We start from the raw sequence: 27,141 nt of genomic DNA, 5'->3' as shown, positions 1-27,141 counted from the left end.
TCCCAGCCTGGAGTCCAGCTCCTGAAGGACCCGCCTCAAGGGGAGGCTAACCCCCAAGCCCTCTAGTCCTTCCCTCTCAGGCCCAGCCTGTGTGTCCACATTCACCCCTGGACAGCTGGAGGGGCAAAAGGCTTTCGGGGCCGCCCTCCCTCCCTCCCTCCCGCAAGGACAGCGCACAGTCTGCCACCGTCCGGCAGGTGGGGTGGAACCGAGGCCACGGCTGTCTGGTACCCCCCGCGGGCCTCGTGGCTCATGGGGGCGCCAGTATGGGCCTGACGACTCTGCTCTCATATAGGAGCGTAAAGCTTAACATTCTTAGTTTCCACTTGAAAAATCAAGGTGGAAGATAATTTATCACATCTAAAATGAATACTCAAAGCTGGCAGAGGAGAGAAAAGGGGGAAAGTAAATTTGTTGAAATTGAAGCGAGACTTAAGGTAGAAGAAACCCTTTAATAAGAATTGTCTTGAAGGATGTCTAAGTGAAATTCACAGCACAGAAAGAAAGCGCAGAGATACTCAAGCAGACCTGTTCTCTTTCCACCCTCTTAAGCACACACGGGGAGGTCAGGAAGCCAGATTACCCCCTCCCCATCCAAAACACGGGAAAAGAGAGAAGGCTGCAATCCAAATACTTCTTGTGTCCTTGAAGCCCGATGCTCCAGGCCATTTTGAGAGTAATTTAAGCCCAGGGCACCACCGAAGTCCTGCTAACCCCCTGCCTGGACCCCCTCCAGTGCTCACTGAGGAGCCCCTGGGTAGCAAGCCACAGAGCCCTGGGAGCCAGTGTGAGGCGGGCTGGAGGGTTCAGGGGGTCAGAGGAAGAGGAGGAGGGGGTCTGCCCACCACATCGAGGCCAAGGGCAATGTGTGTGAAGGTGTGTGTTTGTGAGATGTTTAAGACTGTATTTGTGACAGCGGGTTTGCATTGTGTGTGTGTGTGTGTGAGCTGGCGTGTCTGTTGGTGTGTGTTTGTATTTGTGTTTGCCTGTGTGAGAGTGTGTGCGCGTGTGTGCCCACCAGCCTGCCTAGTCCTGGAGGCCCAGCTTTCCGGGGACCATCTGTTTCCAATTAGCAGAGTCCCGGTTGGGAGAAGGCCTGTCCTGGGGCAGCTCCCGAGCCCAAGGCCCGGGTGGGCCGGATCAGGCCCCGGTTCTGCTCCATGGGAGCCAGGCTCTCACAACTGGAGCAGCCACACAAAGAGCCCTCTCTCCAGCCACCAGCCTGGAGCCCAGGTCCTCCCCAGATCATAAACCTGCTCGTGAAGACATTCAGAAATAGTTCAGCCCCGCTCACAAGCACGTGCAAAGGCTGGAATTCCATTTGCTGTAAAGTTTTATTTTCCTTGGAGGGGGAGTGAGGGGGAGAGGAGTCCTGACCTAATTTGTTCTGGGGCAAAATACGGCCTCTCAGGCAAAGGACCCACCCGTACACGAACGCTTGCTTGGTGCGGGTGAATTCCACACGTGTGTGTCCACCTGCCTAACGCTGTACAGACACGCTGTTCACGTCTTAGGAGCACACGTGGTGAAAGCCCGGCCGCTGAACGATGCTCTCAGCAAAACCGGATTTCTGATTAAGCTCGTGTGGTTCACGTGCATACATTAGGCACTAAATATAAACCGGCTGAATGACTAAATAAAAATTAGATTTAAAAAGTGATCTAGTACTGAGAGGAGGTTGGAAATAAGTAGTGTGTGTAAGACTCTAGACCACAAGCAAAGGCCTGGGCTCAGAGACCTCTGGGTCACCCAGGGGTCTGGCATGGAATGTTCCAGCAATATTTACCTTCCTTCAAGTTTCTTCTTCTAACTCTCCCTGTTTCTCAAGCCTTCTTTTGAGATGGTGGGAGCCCTGTGGGTTCTAATTATAGCTGTAGACCAGAGCTGCTGTGAATGCCGCCTTTCTGCAGGACCTGGGTTTCCAGACCGGCTGCACAGAGCGGCTTATTGTCACCAGGAGGGGACGGCAGTGTCGCCGCTCAGATTCAGGAGGGCGTGCGGCCCGGCGGGCTCAGGCCCGAGACCCTCCAGGGCGTGGATCTGGGTGACTTTTTGTTTGGGGTCCTTACAGGTGCTGCTTTATCACTTGGAGACAATATCCACAGGCACTGTGTTAATGCTGATTAAGAGAAAGGCTCTTTTTAATAAGAAAAGAGAAAAACCCTTTGAAAGCCCCACGATTTCAGTTGTCTGGGATATAATTTCAAGTGAAGCGAATAAGTGATTTAAAACATCGTGATTCCAAAACCCATCAGAGGAGGAAAGGGAATCGGCCGGGCCCTTCCCGGCTGCCGCAAACCTCGGCCAGCCCGGGTCCTGGGTCCCGGGTCCGCCCGGCGCTCAGGCGTGGGGGTTGGTCCTCATGAGCTCCACGTCGGCCTCCACCATCTCCCGCACCAGCTCCTGCGGGCAGGGCGTGGGCGCGTGTCACGGGGAGCCCCAGCCCCCGGCCCCTGGGCCCTCCTCACCCACCCCGGAACCCCCCGCCACCACCCCCGACCCCGGGGGCCCCTCCCGCCTGGCCGGAGCCCCGGAGACTCACTCACATCAAAGGCGACCCGAGGCTTCCAGCTGAGCTTCTGCCTGGCTTTGGAGCAGTCTCCCTGCAGAAAGTCCTGCGGGCGGGATGGGGGGCGCACGGTCGGGCGGGCGGTGGCGGCCTCGGCCGGTCACCCACGGCCCCGCAGCCCTGCAGGCGCAGCTGGGCGGGTCCCCGCGCAGCCCCGAGTCCCGCCCCGGGGACGCGCTCTGAGGGCCTTCTGGGCCTCACCGAGGAGAGGGGTCGTGTCCCCCGCCCCCCGCGGTGCTTGCTTCCCGGCTCCTCTCCCTTCCCGGCTCCCAGCCAAGCCCCTTCCCTCCCCCTCCCTCCTGCCCCCTCCCTCCCTCCCTTGCCTCCCCCCTCCCCTGCCTCCCCCAACTCCCCTCCCTCCCTCCCCTGCCTCCCCAACACCCCGTCCCTCCCCTCCCCTGCCTCCCCCAACTCCCTCTCCCAGCTCTCGCAGTCCCCACCCAACACCTGACCCGCAGGAACTGGGTCTCTGAGCCGCCCCCTCTTTACTGACCCCCACTGCTGCCCTCAGAGCTGAGGTCCAGGTTATTCTGTCGGTCCTGTTCCTTCCTTGGAAATGCTGATCTCAGGGCTTCTCCTCACCGCGCCCCTGCCCCAGCTCCCCCCACCCAGGGCCCGGGCTCCTCTGCCCCTTCCCCGCCCCCGGTCCCACTGTGGCTCATTTGCTCAGTGGTGAGCTTCTCTCCCCAGCTGACAGGGTCTTATCAAAATATAAAAACACATAAAAGAGGGCAAGATGACTCAACCAGTCCCGCTGGGCCTCCCTGGACAGGGAGGGGCTGGGAACCTCCGGGCTGTCCTGCTTGGCCTGCCTGGGAAGGGAACCGGGGGAGAGTCGAGAGAGCCCACCCACCCGGCCCAGCGGAGCGCCCCCTGCCCACGACTGATGGATGGGAGGATGAGAAATGAGAATGTCAAGATGCTTCCAAAAAGAAAGTGAGGGCAGAAGGAGGGAGGAGAGAGAGAGGGAAGAAAAAGGAGAGAGAGAGGCTCTGAAACAGACCAAGCTGCGTGAGCACCCCAGGCCCCAGGGAAGACATTCTCCCAGCCACATGGAGTACTAAAGGACAGCCTCAAACCACCACAGCGAGGAGCCTAACGGATGCTCAAGCTGCAGCTGAAATGTTTCTGCCCCATGTCAGTCAACTCAGGCTCTGGAAGGTGGATCCCACAGGCAGGCCAGGGGCGGGTGGGACCTCTGTGCTCACCCCAGCCCGGCCCGACGCACTCGGCCTGGCCCCACGTCTGCACTGTCTGCCCGGGGCTGTTCCAGCATGGCCCTTCCAGCGGCTGTCCACCACCCAGCCCCACATTCAGGCTGGGCTCAAGCAAGCTCCCAAAGGGCTTCACTGAAGGGCTGCCTTGGCTTCCAGCATTAATAATAGTCAAACAAGTTACTTCTGCTGGCCCTGAAAGTCCATGTGCAGAGTCCTCAGGAAAAGTAGGGTGCAGATATTATTGATTAGCAATTTAACACAGTGCTACATGGAGCTGGAAATATATGCGGAAAAACAAGTGAATTTATTTTTCTCTCCTTTCCCCGAGTAAACGTGTCTAGACTTCGAGGCTACTTCTGTTGGAGAAGAGAGTCACACAAAGACATACATTCTGCCTGTGTCCCCAGCGGGAGCTGTGAAACGTGGTCCCTGGAAGCAGAGCCCCAGGCTCTGCGGTGGCCACGCTTGGCTTGGGGGGTGCCGCCATCCACCCCACACCTGCCATGGCCTCCAGCCTGCGAGGGTGCAGAGCCCCGAAGCCCGTGCCTCTCCGCTGGCTGCAGGCGGCTCGGAAAGGGCGCTCTGCATTGAAACTCTGTTTCCTGCATTTTCCTACAAGCAGCTCCTAATTTAAAAACAAGTAGGGGACGACAATTAAGGAAGAAGAAAAATGGCTTTCAAAAGCTCAGAAACAGACGTGCTACCGTGCAAGGGTTTCATTGAAACCAGAGACGCACCAGTAAAACTTCCCGATGCAGTTCTGAGCCCAGCTCCCACATTCCAGCCCGGCAGCTAGCTTTTGCCTTCTGCCAAAGCGCTGTCTCCCTGAAATTTAATTAGACCGAGAGATCCTGTGAAGGAAAAGGATGAGGTTCCATTAAAACAAAACGTCGGCTCTGGACGCCAGCTGCTGTGTCCGAGCTGACACCTAGACCGGCCCCTTCTACGGAAGACAGGGACACGTGGCTTGTTTTATGCTCAACCCCTCTTGAGGGGCTTTCCTGCTTGTCCCCAGTGAGTCCGTTAGGGAAAAGGTAAACAGCTGGGCCCGCAAGGTTTGGGGCCCGGGCTGGGGTACTCGAGGCTGGCCAGTGGGGAGGGAATGTGGGGCCCGGGGCTGGGGGGCAGGCCCAGCATCCTTCCCAGCCGCAAACCCTCCCCACTCGCGTGGGATCGGCTCTGAGGACAGGTGGGGAACCAGCCGTGTGCTTTGCTCTCTGCTTCTCTTCTGACAGTTCAGTCCCTCCTTTATTTATAGGCTTAAAGCCTTAGTATGACAACAGCGGCCGGAGCTGAAGGGACGTGATGATTTTATGTACAGTTTTCCCAAACGCACGCTGTGCACTGGGTGGTCTGGCCCTTTTCTTTAGGAGGGAGACAGGACCGCTCTGGGAAAAATGTGAGGCGTTTCTATGTGAAGACCACGTTTCCTGAGCTCCGGCTCTGCGTGTCCTCCCGTCTCCACGGCTGTTCCTTAGGTGAGCACTACAGTTTCAGCCTGTGATTTATTCTTGTCGGATTCAATTAGGGTTGGCTGAGCGGGTCCCAGCGGCAGGGCGGCACAGACGCCCGTGTGCAGACGCCCCTGCTCTTCCGGGTCCGCAGATTCCGGGGCCGCCTTCAGGGCTCGTCCTCCGATGGCGGGGTCCAGCCCAGAGGCCGAGGGCCCGAGTGCCCGTGGGCGGAGTAGCAGACCCACGCGGGTAGGAAGCATGTTTTGCTGCAGTAATTTTTCTGGCTTTCCTGGTTTCTGTCCTTGTTACAGTGACGTGATAAAGGGCCAGGCCTGATCCTGGAAAAGTCATCAGGCTGGTTCCTGAGCCCCCAGCAGTCAGCACAGAGCCGGAGAGCAGGCCCGCGCTGCCGGCCGCCACCTCACCAGACCGCTTTCTGCGCCGGGGGCGTCTCTTCTCTGCCAGGATGAGGACCCACCTCCAGTGGGTGGCCTCCCTGCCTCCCCTGTGCTCCGGTCAGTGTTCAGCACACTCAGCCCTCGGCTGCCCACCCGCTTTCCTGGAAATCACCCGGGGAAAGCTGTGAGGCAGAGTCTGTCACATTTCTTTCTAAAGTTCATGCTCTCATTTCTTTTCTCTTGCTCTTTCACTGAAGTTACGTTAGGAAAATTTTTAATATGAAAGTTAACATCCATTTTATTTTCAAGTGGCGCGTCTCCTTAACAGGGCTGTCTGTAGGCTTTCCGAAGGGCATCGTTTTAGGTGGAGAGTAGCCAAGGGTGGGTGCTCTTCGGGCAGGAGGCTGCTAAATGCCCACAGCGCACACAGCAAGAGCTGGACTCCAGCCTGTGACTGAGAAGGGGCAGACGGCCCGGACCGTTGAGGCTGAGCCACCTTCCAGGACCTGAGAGCCGAGCGTGAGGACTGCTCCAGATTCATCAGCTTCCTTCCACTTTGCTTAAAAAAGCAAAACTGAGGAATGGCTGAGGCTCCCAGGGAATAAAAGAATGCCAGTGAATGTGGTTCCTCGTGTAACTCGATGCTAATGCCTTCCTCTTGGGGAAATGCTCCTTTTTAGAAAGACAGAACTGCTCACGACGACAGCAGCAATGGACAGTCAGTGGGAAACACTGGCCCAGTCCAGGCTGGAGACGCGCAGCTGAGAGTCAGCGAGAGTGAGGAAAAGGGCCGAGCGGGGACCTTCCCCCAGAAAGCCCGCAGGAGAGCCTGCCTCCCGGGGGCTGGTTCAACGCCTCCTGCTCTCGTGTCCTTAGCTGTGAACCGTCCCAGAGAGGCGGGGAGCGCAGCGTGGGGAGCACCGCTCACCCCCAGGACCCCCGCCATGGGCACCCACGGAACTGAAGCCCGGCCTCCCCTCTAACAACAGGGCTGATAAGAGATGAGGAGAAAACAGCGGGTGTCTGGTCTGCTCAGGAAGCGGCCTCAGAGGGGCTGTCCGTCAGCGGGCTGCCGTCGGGCCCTGAACAATGCTGGGCTCTCCCGCGCGGAAATCCAGTCCTCAGCACCGCCCCGCCACCTCTGACCCTGGAGATACGGGGCAGCCGGTGGGGCAGAGAGAGCAGCCTGCCCAGAGACACTGGCACCTCTGCTGGGGGCTGCGGGTGGGGCCTTGGGACATGCGTCCCGGCCTCAGGGCTTGGGGAGGCGGCACCTGAGCGGGTCCCCAGGAAGCTTCTGGGCTGGGAACCACGATTTGTCACTTGGAATGAGCTCCTGAGAGCTACCAAACCCAGGCATGCAAGGCCACCTCCCCGTGCACCCCAGACAGGGGTGAAGGCATCTACCTAGCACGCAGCGCTTTCTGGAAAAATGAACGAGAACACAGACTTCCTGACACGTCCACTTCTAAATTCGTAAATAAAGCCTATGGTGGTAAACAGAAAAAGTATTTGCTTTATAAATGGAGAAGCCAATTAACAGCATTTATAGTGCAGCCTACGTAGAGATGTCTATTTTCATTTGTATTTTGAAAATACGGGTAGCAGAAAGAGAAATGTGGTTAGGACGGAGGGGAGAGGCCGTCAGACTATTGCTACAGTGGAATATGGGATGAAGCGCACCAAGTTCCTTGGAAACAGAGCTGGAGCAGACGTGGTAGAGACAGTCCTTTCAGGCTGAGGTGAGCATGGGGGCCCTCTCCTTGCGGAGTGGACACACGCCCGGGACCCAGGCTGGCTTCTGTCCCCAATGCCAGCCCCGGGCGCCCCCTCACAGCCGCATGCCCTCCCAGGGCAGAGGAGCGGGCCCCAGAGAGGCCAGCCCACCCGCCTCCGGGCCTGGCTCACCCGGGCTCAGTCTGTGCCCGGTTTCTCTCTCTTTCTTGCCTGTGCTGGCCCTCGCTGGGGTGCAGGGCCTGCCTGCTAACTGTGGTGGAGGCACCCTGCTGCAGAGCACGGCTGCACTGTGGCGTGCAGCTTAGCTGCTCTGCGGCACGCGTGGGATCTCCCTGACCCGGGGATCGAACCCACACCTCCTGCTTCGGCAGGAGGCCCCTCTACCACCGAGCCCCCAGGGAAGCCCCTGAGCCTGCTTTCTCAAAGCTGCGCCCAGGTTGCTCTGAAGGCGCCAGTGAGGCGGGGGGTGAGCATGGCTGCACGCGCCCTGGTGAGGCACCTCCTCCCCACCCCGGCCCGCTCCCTTCTCTGTCGGCTGTCCTCCAGGATCCGAGGTGCTTCCAGGGGATGACAGCCCCAGGAGAGCGTGGTCAGTCCTGCCGCGGGAGCCTCTGGACCCTGACACCCTCCCTGACGATCACTCTAAGCGGTGGAGGCGGGGCCGCTGGAGGTGGCAACACAGGGCTGGTGCACGAGAGGGAGATAAGACTGTCGGTGAGCTCAGCACATCTCAGGCTTCAAAGCCAGCAGCGTCTTTGTCGGAAATGACTGGTTACTGTTAATAACTGGGTCGAGGGTGTGAAGATTACCCAGGCTGGTAGGAGGTGACACAAAGCCCGCAGAAAGGAGATAAAGCGCCTTTAAGTGGACGATTAGAGGGGCTGACTCTGCTGGCTGGCGGCCCCTGGAGCACGAGGCTGGGCGGCTCTGCCTCTGCCGTTGAGGCCCTTCTACCCTCCAAGTGCTGCAGGTACACCAGCTAAGTAAACCTCGAGACGATCCAAATGCAACTCAGGAGATCCTGGATCTGCTTCAGGAGGCCCCTTTCCTGGGCACGGAAGCACCTGACAAGCACCGGGGGGCGAAGGCCAGCTCTGTGTTCGCTCACCTGCAGCCTGACGCGGGTGGGGCACCCCTCAGCAAGGAGGCCGAGGCTGGCCACCAGGGACCCGCACGTGCAGAGGAGGGCTGCTTCCTTCCCCGTTGTGAGGGGACCTGCTGGGCCCTAGACACCCACCCCCTCCCTGCCCCCGATTAGTACAATGAATACGGGCTTCCCAGGTGGCCCTAGGGGTAAAGAACCTGCCTGCTGTTGCAGGAGACGTAAGAGATACGGGTTTGATCCCTGGGTCTGGAAGATCCCCTGGAGGAGGGCATGGCAACCCACTCCAGTACTCCTGCCTGGTGGGCGACAGTCCATGGGGTCGCGGAGAATCGGACACGACTTAGCAACTGAGCACAGCACGGCATCGATGAATGTTGTGGATACAGGGAGGCACCTGGAGCACGGGAAGGAGGCTTCTTCCTTTGGGTTTTTCTCAATCTGAAGAGCACGTCAGGCTACTCGCCTTCAGGAAACCCCGCTTCCATAACCCTCCCGCCCGCCTCCTTCTCACCCCAAACAGAAATGACACGGCACTCACGCAAACACGCATTCCTCGCTGACCTGTAAGAAGTGCTGGGGCTAGCCCGGCCACAGACCACATCCAAAGTCTTGCTTTTAGGCTGTTTCTCTGGGGAGTTTCTCAGTTGAGGGAAACTTAGGACAACTGCTTCGACGCTTGTTAGTCAGGTTTCTGAGAGGCGTGGCGGAAGGCGTGCATGAGGACGGACGTCACGTCTGACTGTCCATTCTCTCGCTTTCCTGGCAGCGGGAGGTTTACCAGGTTGAGAGGCAGCCACGCTGCCCGGTTACCTGGGGTTTTCCTTTTCTGTTTTTGTAAGAGAAATAGAAGCCCTCCCTGAACACGGCCACAGAGACGCTTAGACACGACAACGTGACGGACGTCATGAAGCCCCCTGGGGGTCGGGCGCCGGACCGGAAGGCGCAGGGCCCTCAGCAGGACGAGCCCGCCCAGAAAACACAGCAAGAACGTGCTCTGTGGACCGTCGTCTGAGGGGCAGAGCGCTCTGAGCAACACAGACGAAGCTGAGCAGCGGGACCCACAGTGCGCTGCAGTGCCGGGTGACCAGATGGCCAGAATCACGCTCACGGTCCACCGTGTGAGAGGTTCTGTCCCAGCAACGGCACTGGCGGTGCTGGGAAGGAGACGGCCACGGCCGGTGGGCGGGGAGGGCGGCGGTACAGAAGGTGTGTGCTCGCCAAAGCGCCGTCTGCCCCCTTCGGATCCGCGCATTTCGGCTGCCTCTGCGGCTCAGCCTTGGAGCGGTGTGGACTCGGGGGAGTCCCTCAATGTCCCCGAGCCTCAGGGTTTCAGTCTGTGAAGCGGGGAGAACGTCGCCCGCCAGGCAAGGCCCGTGAGGGTCAGGATCCGGGTGGCGTCGGCCGGTGTGCCTCCAAGGTCGCAGCCCATGGGAGCAGCAGACCGGCTGTCATCACCGAGGTGGGGGAGCGGCGCTTCCGGCTTCCTGCAGTGACATCAGGGATGGAGCGTCCTCTCCGCGCAGGGGCTGTCTCACAGCTTTGCTTTTATAGTTCTGTCACTTTGACCTGCACCCCAACCAAACTTCTATTTTTAGATCATAATTTTTGAATAATGGTAACCGATTTTATATTTAATTTTCCCCCAGTTATTGTAACCATCTCACACGCTGTTGACTGTTACCAAACCTTTACTGCCTCAGACGCTGGGGGGGCAGTAGCGGGCATGACGAAGCCCTGTCCTGAGCCTCGGTGTCAACAGGAGGGCCCGTCAAGGGGGCGGGACGTGTGACTAAGCCCTTTGAGGCCACAGGGGGTTCAGGGCAGAAGCCTAGGAGGAGGGGGGCTTGAAGAACAGTGGGAGGTCCTCCCTGGAGCGGTGACGTTCATCAGTGATTTGATGATGAGAGAAGCGCAAGCAGAGCCCTTGGGTCTCGGGGACGGAGAGAAGGCCCCCGACTCTGCACAGGGCGTCCAGGGGGGCAGAGCCCAGAGGAGCTGGCGACACCCTGACCTCCGGGGAATTCCCATCATGGGGCCCAGGCCCTTGGCAGCAAAGCCACGTGGTCACGTGGCTTTATTCAGTGGTCGCTGACGGCCCCTTAGAGGACCTGCAGCTATGAACTGGCCACCTCGGCGTGCTGTGGTTTGAAAGTCTGCTTTCTGATGCCCATGTGATTTTTGAAAGTAAGTATGGGGTTGACTTCTAGCTCTGTGTCTTACAAGGGTGAGTGCATTCTTCTCCCCTGGAGACTCACACACATCCCCCTTCCCTCCTAAAATCTGCCAGCCTTTGCTGTGCTTGAGCCTCTCAGCCTGGGAACATCTGGCCACTCTTGGGGGCCGAGGTCTGGACAACCGCCCTGCAGAGTCAGGACCATGCCCTACGGGTGGGCGGGTCACGTCACCCCTCAGGCCTGCCGGGCAGAGGGCAGGGCCCAGCGCTGCGCCAGCACCCACTGTGGGGGTGAGGAAGGAAGGGCTGACCCTCCCCTGGTCCAGCGAGGACACAGTGGACCTCTCCTGGGCCACGGGCTCCTCTTCTGCCAGAAGCTCTTGCAAGGACAGGACGCAGCACCGCAACCTGCTTGAGTTTGACTGTTTCCACCCCAGTTCTCTGTGAGGCTGTGATGTAAAGCTCCGCCAGCCGGTTCCACTTCAAGATTCATGGCCTTGATCAGCCTCCAGTGGAGTTCAGAGACTCTCGTTCCTCGGGCCCCGGGTCTCTGAGCACAAGCTCGCTGGTTTCTCTGACCTCAGCAGGAGCGGTGGGAGATGGTGGAGGAAGGGGGGATGGTGGGCACGCAGATGACCGTAGACGGTGGCAGCCAGGACCAGGGGGTGTGCTGAGGATGCCAGGTGGAGGGATGCGGTGGACCCGCTCCCAGGGGAGAGAGACAGAAGACTGGCCAGGAACTGGGCGGGGGGTGGGGAGGGTGGGTGGGGAGGGGCGGGGGCGGGATTCGGGGAGAACACCCGTGGGAGGGGGCTCCAGTGAGCACCTCTCACTGCTTCCAGAGAAGGCACTACCAACGAAGTTCCAGAGTCTCGTTTTATCGGTATGCCCTGACTTCAGACAGCGCCTCTTTTTCAAGGACACGTCTCCTTTTCATGATGATGACGCAGAGGCTCTTCCAGAAGATGGCTTTTGTAAAATCACCTGTGATCGCCTCTATGGCTCTGAGGGACACACTGGCTTGTTATGAATCTTGATTCGATGTCAGACTCTGGGTGGAGGAGGTCTGGTTCACCCCACGGGGGAAGCAGGCCCACAGCACCGTCCACGCCCCACCGGCAGGCAGCCTCGCTGTGCCCAGCCCAAGCAAGCAGAGGGTTAAGCCAGCGGTGTCCACGTGTCCTACCGACACGTCCCCTCAGCCTGCGGCTGCAGCAGGAGGCGGGGGGGGAACCTTTCACATGACATCATAAAAGCCTGATTTATCGCCAGCTACCAAACATCTAGAAAACCATAACATCCTTTCAGGAAAACGCAGTGGAAGATAATCAGGCTGACTTTGATGGAAGCTTTGGCGGCGACTCCGTGTGGCTGGCTGTCCTGGAATCCAGGCAGAGACTGTTTGCAGCCGGAGTGGTCGTCGCCGCTGAGGCTGGGGTCCGAGCTGTGTGCTGCCTGCGGCCAAGAGAAAACAGGAGCCTGTGTCGCCCTCTGCCAGCGTGCCCGAGTGCTTCAGTGCGTGTGAGAGTCATTTGGAAACGCCAGCCGTGCCCACACGGGAGGAATCACGGATCACGGGCGGTGGGCACCACCTGTGTCACACGACCCCACAGGTCCCTCCCGGGACCCCGCTGTGCACGCTGCGTTGTGTTCCCAGAGTGTGCGCCCCATCTAAGAGGAGCCGTCATCCTTAGTAACCAAGGGGCCAAGAGGTGCTCGGAGGTGTCCAGGAAGCCCAGGGCCAGCCTCCTCCTGCATGAATGTCCGACCTCGACTGTTGCTCCTGTGCAGTAACTGGGTCAGATCTCCAGGCAGGAGCCGTGTCTCCTCTGACGTGTCTGCAAACAGACCCCGGAAAGGCGAGCACAGGCGGGCGAGAGCCTCTCAGGGGCTGGGGTGGTGGTCCAGGACTCCGGCCACAGCAAATCCACACCACCTGTTGGCACAGACCGTGGCCCGCCTTGGCCCAGCGACGCCTCCTCTGAAGGTCGTGGGTCTCTGGGGTTTGGGAGGACGGACGGGAGGACTCTGCTCTTGCTGGTTTTGCTGCTTCCCTCACAGAGTGTAGCTTGGACTCTTCGCAGGATCACGGGCGACTGAACGGGACCATGAGAAGGTTCCTGGGAGACTGGGGCTCCGTGCGGCCCCCAGACAGGAGAGGTCAGAGGCGCTCAGCCTGGCTCCGAGCTGTCAGCCTGCAGAGGGGCCTCCGGGCACATGGAGCTGCCCTGACCCACCACTGCCAGCGCCCCCACCCCCCCACCCCCCACTTGAGTTCCCGACAAAAAAGTGCTGCCCCGACCCCCCAGGGCCAGCAGAGGATGGCCGGGTGGGCGCGGGGCCAGCCTCGCTTGCAGAGCTGGGGCAGAAACTCCCAGCTTGGGCTGTTCGCAGAGGGTGGGAGCGGCACTGGGGTCCCTCCGTCTGTGGGTGGGAACACAGGCAACTTAGAGCCAGTGTCCCGGGGGGTGAGGGGCCTGGGTGGGAGCACCCCTGTGGCTGAGACTCAGTGGTAGACACGGGGCACACAGAGTGGTCGGGACACGGGCACGCAAGCCAGCACCTGGGGTCACTCATGGGGTTGCGGGTGGGGGCCATCGGGGCTGGGGGGCCAGGCGACAGGCCGGGCTCTGCAGTCAGGGTGTCAGGGCTGAGTCCTGAAGATCAGGTGTCCCACCTCAGGCCGCAGAGGGCAGGACAAGCCCTCCCCCTTAGAGGGCTCAGCTCTCCATCTGGACCCAGCCCACCCACACTGAGCCCCAGGACGCGCCGCCACAGAACCCCAGGAGCGTGGGGCTGCAGCGCCTTCGGCCTCCCCCAGGGAAAGGCAGTCTGTCCGTCCCAGCCCCGACCACAGCCTTGAATGAGTGCTTTCCCCAGTGACCGCCCAGGGGAGGCTACCTGCAAGACTAACCACACTTGCCCCCGACTTGATGAGAACAGGCCCGGAGCGCTAAAGTGCGGGCGATGGCTTGGGGCCGGTCACCTCTCCTCGCAGGTTTTCCCAGGAGCGTTCTTTAGATGGGACGACCTAAGCGGTGCTTGTTCCGAGGGGAATCTCATGTCTCTACCATCCCGCGCATCACGGCGTCCACCCCGAGCGGGGAAGGCCTCTCTCTGCGGCGTGGGGTTCTGAGTGGCTCGTGTGTTCCAAGCTGCCTGCGGAGCAGCACTCAGCACTGTGGGAGGTGCTGTGTCTTATCTTATGTCTCTCTGCAGAGCTGCTCCATGAGGCACAGTCTAACCGTGCAGCTAGCGGCACCACGATTCTGATTTTATACGCGAGAAATCCACGGCAAGCGTCAGCTCTGATAACCCACGTGCCTTGCCGTTACAGTGACGTTTCGGACCCCTGGTAAGAAAACGCAGTTGGATTTTCCTCGATCCTTTATTGCCTCCTCAGTAAAAATGCAGAGCTGCCGCACAGAGAGTCATCAGGACTTTTAGTTTTGTGATACTTTAATTCATGGGTCGCTGAGCTAATTACCACTCCCAAATGATAAAACATCTTAACTACTGACAATTTTAAATGAAAGTGTTTTCGTGAAGCAGCTGCATTTTATAGGCCTGTGTGCAGACTGACTGTGAAACACACTGGCTGCTGCCTCTGTGTGGAGCTTCCCGCTGACGGAGGACCTAACACATGGACCGGCTGCTCTAAAGTCACGGCTAAGGGCTATAAAAGCAACATGGTACAAAGTCAGAAATAACGAGATCATGCCCTAACTTTAAGGCATCCTCTTAAAATCTCGAAATGTAATTACAATTCTTGCTTAAAGTGTCAACTTATAGTCCTGTCTATGAAACACCACGCATGTGCAGGGGCCGGTCACCTCTGCTTGCAGGTCACGGGGCTGGGCCCCCCGGCGCGGGAGGCGTGCACCCTCCGCCTCAGAGTCCGGACCCCACGAGTCTGTGACGCCCCCTCGGCAGCAAGTGCAGGAGAGAATCGCGCCCTCCTCGGGGATCGCAGCCTCGTCCTGACTCAGCCTGAGTCCCGAGGACACGCCATTCGCTCCCCAACAGACGGGAGAACTCAGTTTCAGAGGTCAGCTCAGGGGTCAGAATATCTGATGACGTCTCAGCCTCTAAATGTAACAGTTACGCTAGGCCAGCAGCATCTGACCTTCCGGGAGCACGGCTGACACTGCGTTTCAGCCTTCCTGATACGATGGCCCTTCACCTACGATCCTGGAGGAGTGACTCCTGTCCTGCACCACGACGGCAGGCTGCCCCAGAGCAGGTGCGGCCGCCCGGGGCTCCTGCCTGTCTCCACACCTCCCCAGGTGGCCGGAGGGCATCTCCTGCTCAGTCAGGCCAGGGATACAGACCTGGGGATGGTCTCAGCCAGGGCCACAGACCCGGGGGACCCTCTCAGCCAGGGCCACAGACCCGGGGGACCCTCTCAGCCAGGGCCACAGACCCGGGGGACCCTCTCAGTCAGGGCCGCAGACCTGGGGGACCCTCTCAGCCAGGGCCACAGACCCGGGGGACCCTCTTAGCCAGGGCCGCAGACCCGGGGGACCCTCTCAGCCAGGGCCGCAGACCCGGGGGACCCTCTCAGCCAGGGCCACAGACCCGCGGCAGTCTTTCCAACCGCCTCTTCCTTAGACTGAAGGCAAGTTTCTCGTATCCTTCCTATAAAGATATTTATGTTGCTTCAAAGATGGCCCTGATATGTCACTGTCCTGATGGCTTTTTAAGAAAATAGCTCTAAGCCGTCTTGTTTCTTTACGCGGGTTTTCTAAGAGTTTTCCCAGCTCATCTTTCAGAGAGCCCTCAAAAGCCTTTATTAAAGTAGGAACTGGCATTCTGTCCAGTCTCCTGGCCGGGACCCTGCCCCCCTTATGGGAAGGGTCCCTGTCAGGTGCTGGCTCTGCAGTGGTCCCCTAGGCCCCAGGGTCCTCGGGGGTGCAGGAGGGACTGAGGCTGAGGGCTCTGCCCCAACCCACTCTGCAGACTCCAGGGTCACCCACACGATGAGCTGCTCCCCGGCGTCCCTCTGAGAACACCTCCCGAGCCGAGGACACCCCCAGTGACACACTCCTGTCTCTCCCTGGAAACGGAAGAGGCCCTTGGAAGCACCTGCCCTTCCCGGTGCCCCCAGGACATGGGTGCTGTGCCCCCGCCATTGTGACCAGGCAGACCCAGGACTGCTCTGGAGACCCCGACACGACCCCGGCATTTTACCTACCAAGTCAGATAATACATGAGCGGAGAAAAATGCCCACCAGACTCACCGTCTCTTAAAGAGATGCCTTAAAGAGCTGCCACAGTCTTGTCAGATGGAAGACCGGACACGTGAACGGAACAGGAAAACATCCAGTGGGGGACGTGCCCCCCGGGGAGCGTGCCCTCCACGGAGCATGCTCTCCAGGGAACGTGCCCCCCGGGGAGTGTGCCCTCCGGGACAGGGCCAGGTCGGCAGGGTGGGTGGGTGGGCAGGAGGGTGGGCCCGAAGCCACTGGCCTGGCCTCTGTGGGTGAAATCCAGGCCGAGCCCTGCAGGGCGCCCCTGGGAGGGGATCTGGTCTGAGCGGTGCTGGCCGCGCTGTGCTCCTCTGTCCAGTGGGGCTGGCTGCCCCGGGCCTGTCCACGCACGCCGGCGGCCCACATCACCCTAGCCTGTCCCCACCGCATCTGCGCTCACCCCTGTCCTGCAGAGGAGGACGCCTGGTGAGAGGCCCAGGACGCCAGGCTGACGGGGGCTCCTGAGCACGGCCGCCCCTGCTGCCTGCGCGGCCCCGCCGGCATTTCTGGTCTGAGCAGACGAGGGACTGACAGGCAAAGAGACGGTCTCCTGAAGGCCCCTCTGAGGTGCTCCAGGAACTCCATTCCTGGGCCCTGGGTCCCCGAAGCTCCACTGAGGGTGCACTGCTCCCCTGGGTGCAGGGGCCTCTGTCTCTGCCCATGCTAACCACAGGCGCACACTCAGGCCTTCAGTTAGGGTCACAGGCCTGACTCAGCACCCACAATTCCAAGGAGGACCTCTGGGGCCTGCTGGTTAGCCTTCGGCGGAGCGAGGTGGGGGGCTGGATGCGACCAGGTGTCAGGAGGCCGCCCCGTGAGCCGTGTCCAGCCTTGTCCCTCTGTCCTGCACACGCTGCTGCACAGATGCCCTTCCTCCCAAGCGCGCGGCGGCAGAGACCCTGCGCTGCACCGTCGCTGGCCTGCCGGCCTCTTGCCCACACCCGCCGCCTGTCCATGCCTGTGCGTTGACGATGCACAGACAGACACACACACACACGCTGCGCCGGCCGCCTCCCACAGCTGCCCAGGTCACCTGCCTGGTCTAAGCACCGCCCCCCGGCTTGTGCGTCTCACTCGAACCATCCAATCCACCTCCAGTGCACAGGCCCACCAGGCTTTTGGCTCCCGACTCCTGTGCGCTCAGGTCAGTCTCCCGGGGGCTCCAAGAGCTGCTCAGACGTGGTTTCCTCCTCTGACCCTCAAGGTATCACCTTGACTGATGCCCTCAGCTGGTGTCACTTCTCATCTCGGTTCTGACTTATTCATAAACTGTGCTTATCATTCAAACTTGGCTATAGCCCACTCTAGGAAAAGAATTTTTCCTTTGCTCTATGATCAAAGATGGTGCTGTGTTTATAACGGGGCTTCAAAAACGAGTGCAGAAGCTACAAGCGTAGGGAAAGACATCCCATGCTCACGGATTGGAAGATGTAATATGTTTAGAGGAAAATACCACCAAAGACATCTACACAGCTAAATGCGATCCCTATTAGAACCCCAAGGGAAGGTTTTTTTTTCCCCCAGAAATAAGAATCTGTCCTAAAATTCATATGAAATTGCAAGGGTCTGGTAATAGACAAAGGACTCTTTAAAGAGAAGAACAAAGTTGCAAGTGTCCCACTCCCTGATTTCAAAACTTATTACTGAGGTATGGTAGTCTGCGCTGTGTGGTTCTGGAATAAGACAGACGAGTAAACCAACGCAGTAGAGCACAGACCTCAGGGAGGAACCGCTGCATACGTGGCCGAATGACGAAATGGCCAGAAGGAAGCACAAGGGGGAAGATTTACGACCCTGGACGTGGCGACAGCTCCTTGGATATGACACCAAAAGCACAAGCAATGAAAGCAAAAACAGATAAACTGGACGACATCGAAATTTAAGACTTCTGGATGTCAAAGGACACCATGAACGGGGGGACACACCGCAATGGAGAAGGAATCTGCAAACTGCATCCGAGAAGGGCTCAGACCCAGAATAGACTCGGAACTCCCACAGCACAGCACCAGCGGAGCAAACACCCGACTGAAAAACGGGCAGCGGGCTTGCACAGATGTTTCTTCAAAGAAGACACATAGATGGGCAAGGAGCAAATGAAAAGATGCTCAACGTCACTGAAGTATGGAAACACAAACCAACCACACGGGACACTGCTTCACTCCCATTCGGATGGTTCCATTAAAACAAACACAGCAACTGAGCATGACAAGGGCCGGCAAGGCTGTGGGGAAACGGGCACCCTGACACCCTGGCATCCTGCTGGTGGGAGCATAAATGGTGCAGGCACCGTGGAGAACAGTAAGGAGACGCCTTAAAAACAACAGATTCTATACATGACCCAGCGGTTCTACTTCCACTTCTGGGTGTCTATCCAAGAGAACTGAGAGCAGCGTCTTGAACAGACACTGGCACACCCATGTTTGTAGAAGCATCACCCACAATGGGCAGAAGGTGGAAGCAACCCCGATGCCCAATGAAGGAGGATGGATGAACAAGGGCTGGTCCACACACAGAGCGAACATCACTGAGGCTTCAAGAGGGCGGGAATCCTGACCCAGGATGCACCGTGGATGGACTCTGGGGACACTGTGCTCAGAGGAACGAGCCAGATACAGAAGGTCAAATACTACCCGACTCCACGCACACGTGGTCCGTGGAGGAGTCACATGCATGGGGACAGAAACTAGGGCTGTGGGCTTCAGGGGCTGGGGCGGGGGAGTGGCAGGTAATCGCTTAGTGGGGACCGGGTGTCAGTTCTGGGGGAGGAAGGGGTTCCAGAAGCACAGAGGTGATAGCTGTGAAGGTAATTAAGGCCACAGGACTCCCACTTGAAAACGGTTAACATGGCAACGTTTAGGTATACTTAACCACAAAACTCCATCAGTACCCAATTTAAGAAACGAACAAACCACTTCTATCTAGAATCACTAAGTTGCCTTTATCGTTCAGAAGCTGACACACCTGAGCCTGGGCTCCAGGTGGTACCTGAGCCTCAAGCCTTGTGTCCCCGGAGTCCAGCACAGGGCTGGGACGCCAGGAGACTGGTCACTGAGCTAAAAAAGGAGCAGGACACACACAGCCTGGCCCCCTTTCCCGGGGGTCCGGCCACTCACTGCACTATTTCATGTTCAACTGACACGTGTGTGTGTATCCTTTTAAGTGAAGAATTTCCCTACTTAAGTAAAATATTTATATTAGCTTTCTTTTAAGGTTGAAAGCCCTTAATATTTTAAACACAAAACTAGAATGAAAGCTGCAACGGTGTCTGTTCGTGCGGCCCGAGGGCGTTGGGTCTGCCCACGCGTATCAGGGCCTGGTGGCCAATGGCCACAGTCAGGGTCACAGGTCAGTGTCTGGCCGGGGCCCCTGGGGAGGGAGCGGTCTGTGCAGCCTGCGCTCTGTGCTGTCTCCCGGGGGACACAGGCGCAGGGTGCCATGGGTGAGCACGGCCCCGTCAACGGGCATCCCCTGAAGCCGCAGTGCCTTCTGGCCCCGGGCCAGGCCCCACTGGGTGGGTGGCGCGGTCCCCACCCCGAGGACCCGTCGTGTCCTGATGCAGGTCCTAATCAGCACCTCAAGGACGTGCGTTTGCGACGCACACCCACGCTTCCCGCCTCACGAGCGGCGGCCCCTGCTCAGCGTCCCGGCAGTGAGGTCCACAGCAGAGCCTCAGTCCGCCTGCCGCTGACTCCAGGGCCTAGGGGGAGTCTGAAGGTCTTCACACGGAACCGGAAGGAGCGGGGCTCATGGATCCGGAGGCTCACAGCACCCACCGCCCAGAAGAGGCAGGGCCGGTGGGACCCTGGACACCCCGCGGACACTGCGGGCGCTTCTCCAGACAAGCAGAGGACACAGGGGACGATGGTGTGTCTGTGCTGAAAGTCTGGGCGGGAAGCTGGGTAGAGGCCGGACTCTGCCTGTCTGATCCACAGCTGCCCGCTCCCCACATCCACCCTGGAGTGTGAGAGGCAGGCGACACGACATCACAGAACAGGACAGCAAAGTGAAAGCCCAGACCCGCCGTGAAGTCCTTGTGCAACAGACAAAACCACAGAACACACACGGACGCAGCGCCTGAGCTCTCAGCGAGCTGCGTGGACACTCGGGTGTGAGTGGCCCCGTCCGTCCAGCTGGGGCCCAGGGCTGTGTGGACACTCGGGTGTGAGCAGCCCCGTCCATCCAGCTGGGGCCCAGGGCTGCGTGGACACTCGGGTGTGAGCGGCCCCGTCTGTCCAGCTGGGGCCCAGGGCTTCCTGGGGACACTCGGGTGTGAGCGGCCCCGTCTGTCCAGCTGGGGCCCAGGGCTTCCTGGGGACACTCAGGTGTGAGGGGCGCCCGTCTGTCCAGCTGGGGCCCAGGGCTTCCTGGGGACACTCAGGTGTGAGGGGCTCCCGTCTGTCCAGCCAGGCCCAGGGCTGTGTGGACACTCGGGTGTGAGCGGCCCCCATCTGTCCAGCTGGGGCCCCGGGCTTCTTGTGGACACTCGGGTATGAGTGGCCCCTGTCTGTCCATCTGGGCCCAGGGCTCCGTGTGATTGGTACTGGCCATGGTGCACGGCCCTCTTCTCTCATCTCGACCTTGAGACGCGGCCTGAGGAGACCGCAGGGCCCAGCAGGCGGTTTCCACTCTGCCCCTGAGCAGCGCCACCCGAGGAGGCAAGGTGACCCCCTGCACACGATGCAACCCCCCTGCCCACCCCGCTTCTAGGAGACTGCAGGAGCCCCTGGGCGGCCAGCGCTTGGCAGCGGCCCCACCAGCATCCCTCCAGGTCGCGAATCCACTGCAGTGGGCTGCACCGCAGGCCGGGGCTGTGAGAGCCGGTGGTCAGCAGTGACCGGCCGGCCAGCGCCCAGGAGGGTCCAGCAGCCCTCGGGGATGGTCATCAGGCACCTGAACACGTGGCCAGCGTTGCGTCCTCAAAGCACCACACGCGTGGTAACTACCGAGCCTCACGGTGCCCTGCGGCATGGCTACGGTCAGCTCCACTGGACACAGGAGGAAACGGGCTGGCTGAGCGGGCTGCTGGAGGCCGCACGCCATGCCGGGAGTGGGTGGGGACGTGACTCAGGGCACCTGACCCTGGTCTCTCGGGGTGCTGGGTGCCGTCAGCTGGCTCACCTCACTGGGGCCTTCCTGCCCGGCCAGGGGGCCGGGAAGCAAGAAGCAGGGCGACAGCTGACTGTCCGCGCCCGCCCCTCCTCTGGCTGGTCGGCCTGACGCGCAGGGGACCCTCTGCCACGGTGGGCCTGCGTGCGGTGGACCCCCATCAATTGAACAGAGGCTCCTGGAAGAGGGGGGAGGGGCAGGGACACGCAGCAACGCGCCCTTCGAGAGGCCCCGGCAGCGGAGATTACACGCGGCCAGCTTTCCACGTCGTGCCACTGTGATTGCAGACAGCAGCTGCCGAGCAGTCCCAGGACGCCGGACCCTGGGGCCAGGGGCCCCTCTGGGCTGGACCCCCACCGGGGGAGTGGGGGGAGTCAGCCCGCAACGCCCCCTGCTCCTGGGGTCACAGCATCCCTGGAATCTGGCCCTGGAGGACAGTAGAGTAGAGAACAAACCTCTTCTCTTCTCGACAGCATGGACCTTGGCCCCTGGTCAGTGATCCCCTGGCTGGGCCACAGTCGTCCCAGGGGCGCCCCCGGGGAAGGGCCCCAGCAGGTCAGGGCTCAGCTGGACAAGGACACACACAGTGCCCTCGTGGGGCTAACCTCAGCCCCACCCGGAGGCCGGTCTGGGGGGCCGCCGTGTGGGGGGCAGAGCAGGAGGAAGCAGGGCTGCTCCGGCCACTGCCTGCAGGCGGCTGCCCCTCCTGATCTGCCTGGACCACCGTTCAGGACCGAGGGTTGCCCTGGGCCCCTCCGCCCACCATTAAATCCCGCTCAATCACAGAGACGAACGCAGTCATGCTGGGCAGCCAGATGCTATCGCCGCAGACCCTCCTCGTAAACCGCAGTGAAACCGGAGAGCTTGATGAGCGCGGCTAAGCAGCTGCACCTCTGACCCGACCGCGTTACCCCGGCCCCATCAATCCCGCGTCAGCATAAGCAGCGTTCCCAGGGCCCCTCGCCACGACAGCGCTGAGCCGCGGCTGACAGCCTGAACGTTTTCTAACAGCAATCGTGTCCTACAACACCAAGGGGATTTGCCCGGTATCTGGGGCTCTATAAAACCATGTGAACATGCTGAAAGAATTAGAGCCTTTAAGGATGAAACATGGACGGTGACGGTGCTTTCTGGAGGGGCTGCGACGGCAGCACAGGGTGGGCGAGGTGGGCTGCACGTCTCCGTTTCCCAGGCGACACACTGCTATCACGTTTCGCCTCCTCAGGTGTGTGTGCTCCGGCAGGTCCAGCCCTCTGTGACCCCATCGACCGCAGCCCCAGGCTCCTCTGTCCATGGGGATTCTCCAGGCAAGAACACTGGGGTGGGTGGCCATGCCCTCCTCCAGGGGATTTTCGTGACCCGGGCATCGACCCTCTGTCTCCGGCGTCTCCTGCCTTGGCAGGCGGGTTCTTCACCTCTGTGCCACCTGGGGAGCCCCGTGGGTGCTTAAGTGGCCATTCAAAAAAAACATGTGTCCCACTTGTCAGGGGTTTGGACATTTCAAAAGGACGGGACGCACGTCGTCCTGGGTAGGTTCTCCTGACTGTGCGCAGACCCTGAGGAAACATCCCCGGGGTCCCCATCTCTGCTCGAGGCTGAAGCTCGGGGGAGCCAGGGCCACGTGCGCGGCCAGGACGAACAAGGAGAGGCTGCCACCTGTCACCTGTTTCCTGACACCACAAACGGGTGAGACTTGGGTTCCTGTGAGATGCGAGGGGGTAGTTACAATGTGAATGTATTTATGAATATCCTCCAGGTAATGCTATTTCAAAAGAGAACACCAACCTTGGGAATATCTGTTTACTTTTTTTTTCACTTTGAATAAAAATAGTATTTAGTCACTTTGTGGCTTAGCTTCCAAATAAGGAGGATGCTGTTGCTTTTTATTAAGATACTAAAATAGCACGTAGGTAAGCACATAAATGTAAGATTTATAAACCCTAACAGAGTGCTTTGAAAAATATGTTATCAAGATGATTTAAAAACATCTTTGCAGTTTAAATTCTAAAAAAAATAGGTAGAAAATGTGAATGTTTTCAGAGACATGGGGGGAGAAAAGGGACCCAACATCAGAGCAGAACATTACCAGTAACGCAAGTGCTATTAACCTAGAGATAAGTGGGAACGTGTGCTGCTCTTAGCAACACGCCACTGAGTTTCGCTGAGGCCCGAGCACCAGGAATCGGCCCAGGAGGACAGATCCCGAGAGGCCACGGGGTCCTCATGCTGACCCCGACGTCAGTGGGGTCACTGAGGCCTGCGGAAGCGCAGAAGCTTCGTGAGCCGCATTAAAAGAATTGTATTTTTATTCTCTCAGAAGGAGTGGACTGACTGGATGTGTACTCTGTGAGGCCAGCGTGGAGGGGGAGCCCGCTCAGCTCAGCGCCCCGGGGGACACGTCCAGGCCCTGGGGGACACGTCCAGGCTCCCAGAGGACACGTCCAGGCTCCCAGGGACATGTCCAGGCCCCGGGGGACACATCCAGGCTCCCAGAGGACACGTCCAGGCTCCCAGGGGACACGTCCAGGCCCTGGGGGACACGTCCGGGCCCCTGCAGGCCCTTCTGGGCACAGGCCGTCCCTGAAGCCGCGTCAGGGTCTTTGGCCTCTGAGACTCTTCCTAGCTTTTGGATCAACGTTTGTTTGGAGGGAAAGATGGCTTTGTTATAAACCTGCTCTCTGCCACTGAAATAAACAGAAACTGCACGGTGTGCTTTGCTGCCTAAATGAAGTATGTGTGTGGGGTGGGTTCGGAATGACCCCAGAGAGGTGAGGAAGCCTCTGGTAGAAGGGAGGTCGGCAGCCGGGGCCGTCACAGCCTGTCTGGCGATGGCAGGGGGCTGCTGGGACCCCAGCCCCGAGAGCCGGAGGGCTCCTCAGGGGCGCCCCCAGCGTTACTATGCCCCGCAGACCCACCCGAGCCCGGGAGGATCACAGGTCCTCTCTGGTCACCGAGAGGAGCTGCTGCAGGGTGGGGGGCGGGAGGGTGTTCAGAGCTGCCCTGACCGGGAACAGGGGGCAGATGTGGGCCGCTCCTCTAGCTCTTACAGACCAAGGGCTTCTGGGGCTCCTCCCACCTGATCGGGGGCTTTGGGAGACCCGTGGGTGGTCAGAGGACCCCTTCCCGGGGAACACATGCCGGAACGGGGGTCTGTCCCTCCCAAGGCATCACGGTGGGTAGCTGACGCTCGGTTTCTCTTAATGAACGAGTAGGTCGGATATCTAAACGGAACTGGTTTGTCCAGACTGGACGAGACAGAGAAAACGCATATCCATATGAGAAGTTAGAACATTCTGCAGGTTGGCTTCATAATTACAAGGACATTTACAACGAGGGAAGCTATGTGGACAGAAATGCTGGATGCAGAGACCTCCGGAGGTAAGAGCAGCTCAGTGATACTGCAGATACTCATCTCCGCACGTCTCCTATCTTCAGCTCTGTTTTTAGTCTTTGCTCTGCATTCCACTGTTCCAAAAGCCGAAGTCACCGGCGGGTCAGCCCATGGCCCGGGGTGCGTACCTCACACATCTGAACAAAACGGGTCTTTGCTCTGAACGTGAAAACTCTTGCTCTGAGGCGGGCTGCTGGGAGCCCCGCCCCCCAGCTCTGCCCTCCGGGGCGGGGGTGGCCGCTCCCCCCGGTTCTGCTGTCAGGGCCCGGCTGGCAGGCTTCTCCAAGCTCGAGACAATGAGTGCCTCTACCCACGGCTCACCCCCACCCACGCGGGCCTCCAGGAGGTTTGCACAGTCGGACAAAGGTCTGAGGGCTGCCTCCTGCCCACCCCAGGCCAGCAGGCGAGGGCCCACTGCACCAGCGCCCTGAATCCACCGCTCCCCAGGCCTGTGGAGGCGCCGGGCCTGGGGTGCCCCCTGCCCTCCTCTAGGAGGTGCCTACGGGCTGCCTTGCCCTCCACACCCTGTTCAGAAGAAGCCACAACCCCAGGCTGTGTTCGCGGCCGGCGGCTCTCCTGAGAAGCCAGGGTGACCAGGAGGGATCGGGCCGAGGGCCCCCCGACTCCCTAGACCCCGGCAGGCGGTCCTGGGTCCGGGGCTTAGTCACGGGTGCGAGCCGCTGAGGAGGGGACGGAGTCCCGGGATAAGTGGCGGCAGCTCTGCTGCTCTGCTGACTCCGGAGGGAGCACTCCATGGTTCCGAGTGTGACTCCGGAGGGAGCACTCCACGGTTCCGAGTGTGACTCCGGAGGGAGCACTCCACGGTTCCGAGTGAGCACAGGTTACACACGGGAGAAGCACAGCTCCAGCGCCAGCACGTGCTGCTGCTCCGTGCTTCCCCAGAAGTGTGTTCTGTCCTGGATCTGATGATGCCGCGTACCGCCCATCAGGAGAAGACCCTGATGCTGAGGGCAGGAGGAGGGGGCGACAGAGGACAAGAGGGCATTTTCCAGTGCCTGGTCTCCGTGATCAGACGTGGACAAAAAATTCAGAGACGGGTCCTGAGGGTCCCTGGAGACAGCAGACGCGAAGGCTGCGTGTGCGGCGGACGGGAGAGGAGAGGGCCTGTTCGGCCACCAGGCTCCGTGTCCCCAGGAGGAGTAGGCCCCTCCCCACGCCCAGGTGCGCCCCATCTCTTGCAGGCTCTCTCCCCACCTTGGGCATCTGGGGCTGGACAGAGCGCCTCCCCCAGGTCCCTCCCTGGCGAGTTGAGAGGACAGGTCGGCACTGGCTCTGCAGCCCCCACGCCTGGCCAGACACCTTGGTGGGATTCGAAGGCACCACCCCATCCCTAACCCCGTGTTCTTAAACATGAAACGCACTGCCCATCAGCCCACAGCAGCTGACCACCCTGGTTTTGAACTTCGGCGAAAACAGATGAGGTTCGGGGTTTGAGAGGGCCTCTCTGGCTTCGGGCCATCGCTAGCATCCTGACATCCGCAGTGTCCCCTCGGCCATCCCAGGCGTCAGGGCTGCGCCCCTGGACGCACCGGAGCCCCCAATGCTCCGGCCCCCTCCCGCCCACCCTCCACCGCTTCCTTGGTTCCACAAGGCTCCATGTTTCTTCCTTTGATTTCTCTTCAGCTCCGCTGTCAAAGGGCCTTTTAAAAAGTAGACTCCTTTTGAGAGCAGTTTTCATTTTGCAGAAACATGACACAGAAGGTAGACGGGGCCCCTGAGCCCCTCCTCCACCTGCCCTGCACGACCTCCCCTGCGGACATCCTACTTCCAACTGGGACCAAGACCCGCGCACTGACTCCAGTCCCTGCTGGGGGCTCTGGTCCTCTGGGCTCTGACAGACGTGCGACCTCTCCTCGCCAACACACAGGCTTATACAGAGTAATCCTACCTCCTTAAAAAATAAAACCCCGCACTCCACCTAGTGTGCCACACACGCGCGTGTGCTCGGCTGTGCCCGACTCTGCCACCCCATGGACTGCAGCCCACCAGGCTCCTCTGTCCATGGGCTTCTCCAGGCAAGAATACTGGAGTGGGCTGTCCTTTCCTCCTCCAGGGGATCTTCCTGACCCAGGGCTCAAGCCCACGTCTCTAGCGTCCTGCGTTGGCGGGCAGATGCTTTACCATAGGCGCCACCTGGGAAGCCAGTCTATCACACACCCTCCCTTCATCCCTGGGAACCACAGAGCTCTTCACCGTGCCCACAGCTCCGCCTCTCTGGGGTGGCAGGGAGCTGGGATCGCACCCTTTCAGAGCGGCTTCGTTCACTTGACAACATGCAGTTGTTTCTTCCCCAAGGGTTTCCTTCCCGTGCTGGTTGGCACTCTGCTGTGTGGATGGACCGTGATCCATCCATTCACCTACTGGAGGATGTCCTGCTTCCATCTGTGGGGATGTGCTATAAACAATGATGTGCAGCTTTTATGGGGACATAAGTTCCAACTCAGAGGGGCGACTGCCTTTTAAGGAAGTGCACACCTTCCCCAGAGTGGCCCGAAGCATTCTGCTTTCCCACCAGCAGGGACTGAGGGCCCTGCCACGCCACCTTGTCAGCAGGTGATGTCTGGATGCTCAGTGTTCTCAGAGGTGTGCAGAGGCGCGTCTGGGTGGCTTTGACTTGCATTTTCCTAATGGCGTAAGATGCTGGGCCTCTTTTCATGTGCTTATTTGCGATCTGTGTATCTCCTTTGGTAAGGTGTCTGCTTGGACATTTTGCCTATTTTT

At 59.7% G+C, this 27,141-nt stretch overlaps 1 protein-coding gene across 5 annotated transcripts in view; it reads right to left on the bottom strand.

The window, feature by feature from the left end:
• Positions 1-2,113: 2,113 nt before the first annotated feature.
• Positions 2,114-27,141, bottom strand: part of GMDS (GDP-mannose 4,6-dehydratase) — a 434,986-nt gene continuing 409,958 nt past the window's right edge. For 4 of the 5 annotated variants that reach the window (XM_024983738.2, XM_059880438.1, XM_059880437.1 and 1 more), the window contains 2 exons: positions 2,547-2,615; positions 2,114-2,403 (listed from right to left, as the gene is read on the bottom strand). In XM_024983738.2, the coding sequence (XP_024839506.1) occupies positions 2,341-2,403; positions 2,547-2,615 (132 nt within the window). In that variant the 3' untranslated portion in view covers positions 2,114-2,340. 5 annotated transcript variants of the gene reach the window in all.

Source organism: Bos taurus, chromosome 23 (genome assembly GCF_002263795.3).
Source record: "Bos taurus isolate L1 Dominette 01449 registration number 42190680 breed Hereford chromosome 23, ARS-UCD2.0, whole genome shotgun sequence".
Taxonomy (NCBI): Eukaryota; Metazoa; Chordata; class Mammalia; order Artiodactyla; family Bovidae; genus Bos; species Bos taurus.
The sequence above is the reverse complement of the archived record's forward strand: the minus strand, read 5'-3'. Positions and strand labels throughout refer to the sequence as shown.